The 11737-nt window shown below is 38.5% G+C and overlaps 1 protein-coding gene across 1 annotated transcript in view; it reads left to right on the top strand.

Moving 5' to 3' along the window:
• Window positions 1-9684: 9684 nt before the first annotated feature.
• The window catches only part of LOC127631738 (pleckstrin homology-like domain family B member 1), a 92028-nt gene continuing 89975 nt past the window's right edge, over window positions 9685-11737 (top strand). Inside the window, exon 1 of the mRNA XM_052110025.1 lies at window positions 9685-9745. Coding sequence (XP_051965985.1) covers window positions 9710-9745 — 36 coding nt within the window. The 5' untranslated portion in view covers window positions 9685-9709. The remainder of the gene's footprint in view (window positions 9746-11737) is intronic.

The following is an 11737-nucleotide window of genomic DNA, read 5'->3' as shown; positions in this document are numbered from 1 at the left end:
AAAAAAATAAAAAAATTATCTGCCAATAAGGGTGGAGGAAAGAGGTAGCTGATGATATTTCCTTTGGCCACAGATATTTCCAAAGCTGTTTCCTTTTCTCAATGTCCACCTCCCCCGTCACAGCCCTCCTTCATAATTTACTTTCTGGGAAAAACTCTCTCATCTTCCCATTAGCACCTTATACCAGCTTTGCTAGACATCAATACTTCTATCCAGACACAGTTTTTTCTTAAATGGTGCAGTTCATCTGATGCGTGTTGATGAAGTGTGGCAAGCTTTAAATAGCACAGTGAAAGAGGGTGTGCTGTCATCTTTCTGTTTTCTGCATTTGGCACTTTGTGGTTATGTGTGCAAGCAATTTCTGCTACTTTCCAGCTGAGATGAAATTCCTGGATTTAAGTTTCTGTTTTGTCTGGCATTTCTGGATGGAAATTAAAGAGGAAAATCAAGGAGTTTTGCTAGAGTGTTGATAGTCACACACTGATGACATTGGCAAGGCCTGGCACACCTGAGAGAGATGTCATGATGCTGATTTGAATCTAGCATCATATATTTTTTTTTATCTCTGTCTCAAGTGGTACCAACGGTTTGGCATATACTGTATATAACAATACGATTTGAAATCAGGCTTTCATGAATTCAAGATTTAGAGACTTTGAGGAGCTGGTGTGGCTTTGGTGCTTCTTTTCAGAGGATGCCAGCATGTTCGATGGATTTGTCCCATTGCTCATCCAGTAATAGTGTCCATTTGATGCTGACTTAACTGCTCAAGACCAAAACTCACATTGTTGCAGAGGTAATGAAGTAATTGTATTAATACAAACATGTTTATTCAGTCTTTTATAATCAGAAGTTCTGTTAAAGCTAAAGTGTGTAATTGCTACACCACTAGCATCACCAAATGGAATTTTAATAACAACTAGGTAGGTAAAGTGTGTCAAAATAATTTTGTATGTGGGCTTGGTAAATCTTAAACGACAGACAGACAGACAGACAGAGATAGATAGATAGATAGATAGATAGATAGATAGATAGATAGATAGATAGATAGATAGATAGATAGATAGATAGATAGATAGATAGATAGATAGATAGATAGATAGATAGATAGATAGATAGATCGATCTGTACACTCACACTTTCTGAACAGATCTCACTGGCTTTTTCTGCTAACTATGGGTAGGGTCTGCATTGGCCCTTATGTGTCTAAGAATTTGGAGTTTGGGTCCTGTGGTCCTCAGTGGAGGAGAGCCAGGCCCTTTCGCCACTCCTCTGCAGGGATTAAACACACTGAAAAGAGCTCTTTGTGCCTGCTGCGTTGGAATGCCTGTTAAGCTCAGTGTCTTAAGGAAACAAACAGCCAAAGTCAACGGAACCTTTGAGGAAGTGCCTGTTGGAATATTGTGTTCACTGTGAGACCCTGCCCCATGTAGCCCCCTCAACATGGAGGGCCGGAGAAAGAGTGACTCACTCTCAATAGAATTTTTCAAGCCAGGAAATTATTAGTCAGGCTTGCTCTGCTCTGCTCCGGTGCTGCGTTATTTATGCCTGAAAAGTCAACGTGCTTCCAAAAAACGCACTCCAAACTATTAGTAAATGTCTTTGAAAAATGTGTGCCTTTCGTGTGTAAGGTTATGAAGCAAATCCATTCTTTTCATCATGTGAACTCTTTGAACTAATTTTGGTAGTGCCAAATTACTTCCCAAATGACTCAATTATAAGTACCATTCATTGGTTAATTTCCCTGAAAATAGCAAGACAGCTTGCACCCTGGTGCAAATAGTGGTAGATGCTATTTACACCCCGGTGCGAATAGTGGCAGATATTATCTGTACCCCAACCTTGCTGCAAATAAGGGTATATACTATTTGCACCCCAATTTAAATACTAACATACAGTCATCAATGCAGCATGTTTATTGTGTTTTTTCTTTTGTTTTTTTGTGTACATATGTATTTCATATATTTGGTGTCCCACATAATCCCTACACCAAACCCTACCGCTAAATCTAAACCTAAACAATGAAAATTAACCAAGGTTTTACTAGCGTAATCATAGTTTAATCATGGTATTTGTAGAAAAGCATAGTAACCACAAAATTGAGCTTGGTTACTACACACATGTTTTACAACATTACTATAGTAAAATGATGGTTTCTATATGGATACTACAGTAAGGTCCGTTTCTGAGCACATGGGAGCCTTAATGGCACTTTCCCACTGCACGTTACGGTTTGCCTAGACTCGACTCCACTGCAGTTTAGTGCCGCCTCAACGTGGGTGGGATTATAGGCTGATCATCATTGTTGCTCCGCCTCTTCTGCCTTGACATCATCTTAAAGGCGACACAAACATTACTGATCAAAAACAATAACACGACCGCTAGCTGTTAGCTACTAGCTCATTGTGCTGCATTAAGCATTTGTTGCAAGGTGAACAGTTAAATTGGCCTGGTTGTTTTTGAAGCAAGCTTTCCAGTAGCTTGTCAACTAAATATAGTCAAGCTTTCGAGCAGAATAGAGAGTTAACGTAACTAAACGTACCATCCTGTATCCCAACAATGTCATGGCTGAGTTCAGGGCACTCTCCCTCCCATTGCTTGCGGTCTATTGCCATAGATTTACATTTATGCATTTGGCAGACACTTTTATTCAAAGTGACTTACAGCAACCTGGAGTTAAGTGCCTTGCTCAAGGACGCAATGGTGGTGGCTCTGGGGATCGAACCAGCGACCTTCTGATTACCAGTTTATCAGTTATGTGCATTAGACCACTACAACACCACCACTCTACAATAGATAGCATATATTTTGTCGAACCACTTTCTCTGTTTGAACCAATCCGGCTGTTGTGGTCCTTGATGGTTCTGTAGTCACTTTTAAAAGTAATTTTTTAGTTTTCGCTACACTGTTGGTTGGTCTGGTGGTAGCCGTGTGCGGCCAACAGCTGACACACTTACTGATGTTTCTTTCGTTGCTAACGAGAGGAACATCCGCACTTCATCTATTCACCATGGCATGGTTTTGCGCACAGCCATTTATTTTTACAATTTGAAAGTCACATGAACAAATGATACTGCTTTCGCTGTTGCTAACTTTAAAACTAGCGGGTTGATGTCCCGTGTTGCAAATCCAGGGACGGTGGTTGTGACGATTCTCTCTGACCAATCATTGATCTACAGGGTTTTGATGTCACATTTAGTATGGTGGTGCCGAGGAACCACCATTCGTTGACCGAGGTGGTACTAAAAAGTACCAGGTTCCAGGTACTATCCACAGTGAGAAAACCCCAAAAAGCGAGCAGAGTCGAGTCGAGCTGTACCGTGCACTGGAAAAGCCCCATAAATGAAATCCTACTTGGAGACCCCCTGATCCAGGCCCCCCCAAGAATGACACCACAATACAGCCTTCAACAAATTTGAATGTTTTAATGTAAAAATTTTAATACAATAACTACGCAAAATATAACATTAAATGAACAAAAAATGTGCAATAAATTGACATTGTTTTTACCTATCAAGAAAAAACAGGACACAACTGCAAAACTTTAGCTAACTAATTGTTGCAATTTAATGCACAAAGACAACAAACAAACACCATATAGCCAGAGAGCTGGCTTACGTTCATTTCTTACCAGTTGTCTGGCTGCGTTTCTCCTCCTCTTCTTTTTATTTTTTTTCTGCTCCTGACTGTCGGTGCGCAGTCATTATGATAAAAACCCTTGAATGTGCGCATCACATCTAGCTACAACTCTTCTTGCTTTTACATTCTTCCTTCCTGCTCGGGCCACAAGGGGGCCCCCTATAACTGTGTAATAGAGCCATAACTGCTGCTTGAATCTTACTTGCACCTTTTAGTACATTTCAAAAACAAATTCAATTAAAATAATGATAATAAAAAAAACACATTGCTTTGCAAGGCCCCTGGTGGCTCGGGGGACCTAAGCAGCCACTTATACCACTGATAGCAAGAAACAGCCCTGACTACAGTATAAGTAAAACCATGAATAATACTATAAGAACTATTGTTTCTGCCAAAAGAAACATAGTTACTAGTGATGATTACTACAATATTACTTAAGTAAAACCATGGTTAATTTCCATTAGAACTTAACCCTACCCAAAATCAAAGGAGCTAAATAGTCTAGTAAGAATTGATGTTGAGCCGTGGGAAAAAGCCATCAGCCCTCACATCTCAGACCAGGAAGGAGGAAATCAACCTTTATATTCATTTTTATTTATTATTCTAAGGAAATATTAAGAGTGGAGACAGGAAAAAGGATGGGCATATGAGTGGGACAAATGGTGGATTCGAACTTGGGTAGCTCTCGCATAAAATCATATTTGCCCCATCTTTACTCTCCATGCCTGGTTGCAAATTTTTGCAAATATTTTCCTATATAGTAAACACTGTTGCTCTGAAAAAATTGCTCTGTTTATTTGAGTGGCCTTGCTAGCCTGAAACAGTAACTCTGGCTCGACCAGTGAGTTTAAGGTGGAAATATCTCGTTATTCAACCAATGGCAGATGAAGGGTGCGCTAATGGTGCAGAAATTACACACTTCATCTTAAACAGCTTTTTATGAACTCAATTCCCCTGAAAGAACATTGAAATATCTGCCTCTGTTTGTGAGTAAAAATAGTGAGTGACATGGCATTCTCTGTTTGCCACACTCTGGGCCTCATCCCACAGGAAACCGATAGGAAGTCTTTATATAGACTCAACATTCATCAGTGGTCGTCCTCTCCTGGCATCCTGTTTGTTTATGTTTCCTCTCAACTGTTTAGTTTGATGATCTCCTCAATGCCCACTCATATTGTTGAGTTTATGTGAATTATCATTAATGTTTATAAATATGTAAAGAAATGTTAGATTAGAATCAGGTGATAGCAGTTGCACATTAACTTTACACTTCTGACACAAATTGCTTGGCATCTGAGCTATCTTGGACTGAAAAATAAATACATAAATACAAATTGCATTGTGAATTCGGTGACAGGTGGTCGAAAGTTCTGCTGCTGAAAACAGTCTCTGCTTATAGAAATCTGAACCACTGCCATCGGTGGTCAAAGCTGGAAGTGTTGTTGAGGTAAAATGTTCTCAGAGTGTCGCCAGAAGCAAGTTGTATTTGAGTTGTAAATTATGTAATACAGTCAACAGCAAAGCATATTTTAATACAAACATACGCCTTATCCCAAATACTAAACCTAACCTTCAGTGCAGTAAAAATTATTTTAGAGGGAAAATGCAACCTCCGAATCGTGCTCACCATTGTTTATGTTATGTGTCTCTGAGATTACTTGCGCAATGCGCTTTCAGTAGCGCCACAGGAAAAGGTGATCATCCCTGAATTGATCAAAAAAAGGCAAATAGGGGATTGAATTTGTCATTGACAGTGTTGGGGAGTAGCGGAATAAATGAAACGGGATTACATATTTAAAATACAAAATATAAGTAACTTTATTCCACTAAAGTTACAATTTAAATAATTGGTAATTTGAATACAGTTACATTCAAATAGTATTTTGATTACTTTTTTTTTTATTGAAAAAAAATCTACCAGTGTTGAAGAAGTAATCCAAAGTATTTATAATACGTTACTGACCTTGAGTAATCTAATGGAATACGTTACAAATGACATTTTACAGCATGTATTCTGTAATCTGTAGTGGATTACATTTCAAAAGTAACCCTCCCAACCCTGGTCATTGAATTGGCATTATGGGGTGATTTCAGGGTACATTCAGAAGCAACATGTTGATTTCCAGTGTGATCATGTTGCTATAATGTAGTGATCAAGTCTTGGCACTGTATGGCTCTATCAACTTTCTGCATTTTGACTTGGGTTCTGAAATATTTAGGCCTTTAGACTTCTTTAAAAAATTAGGCCTCATCTTCTCTGAGCAATTGTCAACAATAAACTCTTTTTTGTTCTCGGTTTATTGTAGTAGAGATTTAAATATTTCACTGATATTGACAAAAGCATGCACATGGGAGCCTTTGATGATGTTCTGGTGACCTTGGCCGGTCTTTACTGTGCAGGTGGTCTACCAGTTATTAGCTTGTAACCGAGCCCCTGTCTTTCTAAACACAAAGGAGAGAGCAGCATACCAGAGATTCTATACAGCATTATAAAACTTCACACAATGACAAATATCCATTGCAAAGACACACAGCGTTAGAGTCAAGATTAAATCAGTATCTGATAATACACTGGGGCTTGAAACTAAGAAAAGGCATATTTGCTCTGATTTCTGATGAAAAAATCATAGGATAGGGGTCGGCAACCTTTTTGACATTGTGTGCCATTACTCGTGCTGAATGTGCAAGCCATTTGCAAAATCCTAAAACATTATTTCCAGGTTTCATTTATATTTTGAATAAACCACAATGTGGGTTTATGTTTTCTCTTTTAATAATTTAATGTAATTTTGAGTGTGACTATGGTTTAAGGAGGGTGTACATGTATGCTGGGTTGGAAATCTCAAGAATTATTAGTGGTGTTTTTCTTATTACATCATGTGTTGTTCTGAAAACGAAAAGAAACACAGAATGTAGGCTGTCACCCACGCAGTCTGACTGAAACAAAGCAGGCATGTTTACTCGTGCTATTAACCAAAAGTGAAGCGCTGCCGGCTCGTGATGAGCAAATGGTTTGCATGAGCTGCATAAGTCTGTTGGGTATATTGCAGTTTTGTCAAAGTTTATCTTTTTGTTTAGCCTCCCATTCAGCTCACGCTGCGTGATCATGAGGAATGATACCAAGAGGTAGATTAGAATGAACTTGCGGAATTTCATATGAATAAAATAGTCTACTCCCCTCTCGCCATTGCTGGCGTGCCAGTAATTACCCCTTTGTGTGCCACTGTGACCCCTGTCATAAGCAGTCAATAGCCTATAGAAATAGGGAACAAGGATCATTAAGAGGTGTTATTTGATCCCCTTTAAACATTACTGCATATAAAAAAGTTTGCTTACTTTTCAAATTGAATTAGTGTGTTTAGGCCTTTAGAACTAAATGTTACTTAATTTTAAAGTCTTAATTACAATGAGTGGGATAATTGCTGCCCACATGATTCTATTCTTAGTCATATTCCCGAACCTGGTCACTTTTCAAATTCCTCTGTTGTAACATTTTTGTGACGAATTCTAAAAATGGAAGAAACTATTTAGTCGGCCACATCCATCAATGTTTGACAGTGCCCATAATCATACACTCACAAAAAGGGCAGGATTTCCAATCTGCCCCTCAATTTCCTGTCTAGATATGTGTCCATATGCTGCAGCGCACATGGTGCCTTGCAAATGTGCGTTGTTTTCTTCAGTAATGTTCTCTGAAGTTGGGCATCTCTGGAAATGAAACAAAGACCTTAGGGATTGTGATCCCAGATGTCGTGCAAACTGTTTGAGTTCAGCGACGACTAACAGCTGATAAGAATAGAGTGAAGCCTGTTATCCCTCCACACTACTGTATATTAAACTATTTGCCAGTTATTATTTTCAAAAGGCACATTTATAAACATTTTGAGGTACACTATTTCTTGTAGAAAGTAAATATAAAGACATTTTGAAGTATATGTGTGTGCTATGGAAAGAGGATTACATTTGGGTGCTCACCACCAGATGGAGGTCTCTGAGCAGGCAGCTGGCAAAAGAAGATAACCAGTTATAGAGGAAAGCTTGTCCTCTCCCCTGTCTCCTTCTCTCCCTGTACATCCAAGCTGAACTGAAATTCCACTAATGAATAATCCACAGTGCCTCAAGGCAGGAACAAGAAAGCTGCTATTAGCCTACAACAGCCAGAACTCACTCAGAGTGTCTTTACCACATTTCCATACTCGGCTCATTCAAATTTTCTTCTCTTTCAGCATTTCTTGAGTATACAGAAAATGATCTCATGAGAAAATCCAGCAAAATATGCATGACTAGATCACATAAGGAGCTTTGTGTGGTGAAATATCTACATTCCAAACAGTTTCATCTGATCTTTCCATCCAGAGATGTATCGGCTGTGTCCTCCTTCCAGCCCACAGTACAGCAGTTTTGAAGTGCTGACTCTTGTGTCATCCACATTTCAAGCTAATCCAAATCTCCTCTCTAAAGTCTACATTTAAAAGAACAGATCAAGAAAATTCTGTAATTATTCACTCACCTTTATGTCATTCCAATCCTTTATGACATTCTTTTCTCTGTGGAACACAATAGAAGAAATTTAGTGGAATGTCACAGCTGCTTTTTTCAATTCAATAAAAGTGGATGGGGATCAGAGGCTGTCAGGCTCCAAAGAGGACAAAAATCACCATACAAGTAGATCAGGGTCATAGGCAATATTCCCATCTTCTCAAGTCATCAGACAGCTTTGGTTGAGGAACAGACCAAATTGTTATTTGCTAACATCTTGCTTTGAAAATCTTGCTTGAGCGCCATGGTCACCATTCACATTTCAGTAACTTTCCATCTACTGTCAGGCATTTTTGCATCAGTTAAAATGTTTTCAACTTTTCAAATTTTGGTAAGCACATACTGATTGCAGGAACAGAACTTTTGACCTACTGCTGCCAAATTCACAGTGTGATCAGTCTACACTTTCATTGTATGGAAAATAGTTGCTTGGACATTCTGCTAGATAACTTAATTTATGTTTCATGGATGGAAAAAAGCCATATACATTTGGAATGAAATGAGTGTAAGTAAATGATGATAAAACGTTCAGTTTTGTGTGAATTATCTCTTTAAGCATTAAGAAGGCAAGCCAACCTTGCAAAGTCTGTCATTAAAAGAGTTCTCACTTTGTCATAACCCCTTTAGATCTCCATGGATCTAAACATATGATTTAATTGTTAACTTTGATGTGGGCTACTGTTTGGAAGGAGTGAGCAGCTCTCTTGCCCAGACCTACATACCTTCAACCAACCACATCTCTCCATTTGTTTCCATTGTGCTCTTTAAGGATGGTGCAGGGCACCACATACACAATGAAAAGGCTCCCACATGTGCGAGGGGAAGTCAGCTCATGTTGTAGAGCAAACAGTACTAGCCATTATGCTTTTAATGGAAAAATATGCTGTTCTTCTTTTCGCGTCTGACACAATACAAGTTTGTGTGCATGCAGTTTGGAGCTGAATCAAACTGCTTGAATCAAGCTCAGTGTAGAGACACTAGTAGGGAGATATGACTCATTACCTCTTATATTCAGCAAACTGGCCTTTAAAGAGTTAAGAGGCATGTGGCAATAACAGATTTTTGGAGTCTGATCAAACCAAAACCCAATTTGTCAGATCTTCTGTCTGTCTGCATATCATATTCATTTCTTTGTATGCATCCCAGATGACCCAAATACCATTCCATAATTACTCAGTAGTGTTTGAGTTGTCTTAGCTTCAACTTGTTAAACTCTTTCACTGTATGCTAATTCCCTGTCTTTCTTTTTTATTTTATGGTGCTCTATCCTTTATTGATCAGCGCTCCAACATCTGTTATCAGGGCTTTAGCTAACAGGCAGGAATGCAGGGTTTAGCTCAAAGCAGCATGTACAGACAGGTCCGTGCTCATTTGAATAGGAGCAGGTATCCATTCTGCTCAAAAAAAAAAAAAAAAAAAAGACGTAGAGGGTCTATAGAGGAGAGATAGAAAATAACTAATTTCCTTGAACATCAGGGACTTAGAACTTAGAGAGTAGAACTTAGATATCACTTCTATTCAGAGCTTAGAAATGGAGGCGTTGTGTTTGTTGGGCAACTGGCAAAAGGTACATTGTTATAATTTATCTATGTTTTATATCGTAAACATTGCATACCATTTATTTATTGGTTGATTCATGCACTTTCTGCTTATTTGTCCTATCTATCTATCTATCTATCTGTCTGTCTGTCTGTCTGTCTGTCTGTCTGTCTGTCTGTCTATCTATCTATCTAACTTCTTTTTTGCAAGGACCTTTTTTTTCAGGTTAAGAGAAAATCAAGCAAATGACTGGTGGAATGTGTTTAAAAGTAGATTCAATGCCTGATTACTGCAGAGATATTTAAATTCTCAAACCTCCAAAAATAAAAACAAAGTGTTTTCGTATCTCACAACACAACAAATGTACTATCATCAAATCTAATAAGAGTAAGAATAAGTTCAACATCACACAATTCAGCATGTGAGTATACAGTATATAGCTTTACTGGTAAACGTACAGAGATACAAATTGTATACATGTTAAAAACAAAGACAGGACAGTGAGCAAGAACAGAGGAATGTCTGGGCAGGAAGGTCTGTGTGCATGTATGTGTCAGGTCTCAGAGGAGAGAGCAGCTTATGGCTGGTATAAGAGTCAGCATGAGTAAGGGTGTTTTGCCAGCAGGGTAAATCTCTGTTATCTGTTTGCAAATGCCATTTCTGTGAGTACAGACTCTATTAATCAGGGCAGTCAGCTGAGGATGCAGATGGGGAATGCCAGAGGACAAAGGTATCTGTAAAAGTTCAAAGATGGGCAAGGAGGAGGAGGAAACCAGCTGAACACAAAGTTTTAATGTCAAACTTAACTTAAAACAAACACAGATACACATGCAACGCGGCCACGTGCATCTCTCTCTTTCTCTCTCTCTCTCTCTCTCTCTCTCTCTCTCTCTCGAACTTGGGCATCCAGCTCCCCTTTATCTCGCTCTCCCTCTGATCAGCTGATTCAGCGCCGGCCGTGCACCACCACAGCCGGGCCACGCTCTCCTCCTTGTCACAGTCTCCAACTTGCGCTTTTGTGTAGATATTTGAGTGGCTTAGTTGCTTTCTGCACTAAACAGGACACTAGTCATAGAAAATCTATACTTTTAAGTTACACATAAAAATGTATGTCATGTCATGTAATAATATAATTTATTTTAAAGAATGATAGCACAAACATACTTTTCAAGCAATACATTTTACAACAATAAGCTTAAGTTTTAAACTATCGACAATAAACAACAGATATACTGTTAAAAATGTAGCAATTTTGACACTTTCTGGTTGTTAAACTTAGTGGAACATGTCCACAGATAATGTGATGTAATACACCTGTGGATTCTCTGAATTCGGTTACAGTAAGTTGAAAGTTCTTCAGCTTAAATGGGTCTGTGCTTAACAAAATTTGAGTTACTGCCCAGTGGCAGAAGTTTGTAGTGTTGTTGAACGTATGGACATGTGTGAGCTCCAGTTACTGGGTGAAATGTCCACAGAGTGGCGCCAAAAGTGAGCTGTAAAGCGAGTTGTTTTTAGTTGTAAATTATATAATACAGTCAACAGGAATGCATATTTTATTAACCATACATACTACTCCTAAACCAAGACCCTAACCTACCTCTCAGTGGAGTAAAAATGTAATGTTAGATTAAAAATGCAACCCCAAAATTGCAATCACTACTGTTTATATGAATGCAATTACTTCCTGGTTTCCATGACCAGAACCCGAGTCTCGGCGGTTCCTCATGCAACACGCTGAGAGTAGCTCCACAGGAAAAGGTGAACACATTAGAATTGATGCAAAAATGTCTGATGGGAGATACCACTTGTTAGTAACTTGGCAGAGTTAACATCAGTTACGTCATTTGGTATATTTCGAATTTCTCTTCTAATTGATAGAGTTAGATAAAGGAAATTGCAAAAATGGTAAAAATATAAATAAATCAATACATTTTTAAAAAATAAGGTTCATCATCTTCGGTTTTAGATGACTTATTTGAGATATTTTGTGAAATATCAGATGATTTCCATAAATTTTTGG

This window comes from Xyrauchen texanus, chromosome 38 (assembly GCF_025860055.1).
Source record: "Xyrauchen texanus isolate HMW12.3.18 chromosome 38, RBS_HiC_50CHRs, whole genome shotgun sequence".
NCBI classification, from domain to species: Eukaryota; Metazoa; Chordata; class Actinopteri; order Cypriniformes; family Catostomidae; genus Xyrauchen; species Xyrauchen texanus.
This window is presented reverse-complemented; position numbering and strand designations above follow the sequence as displayed.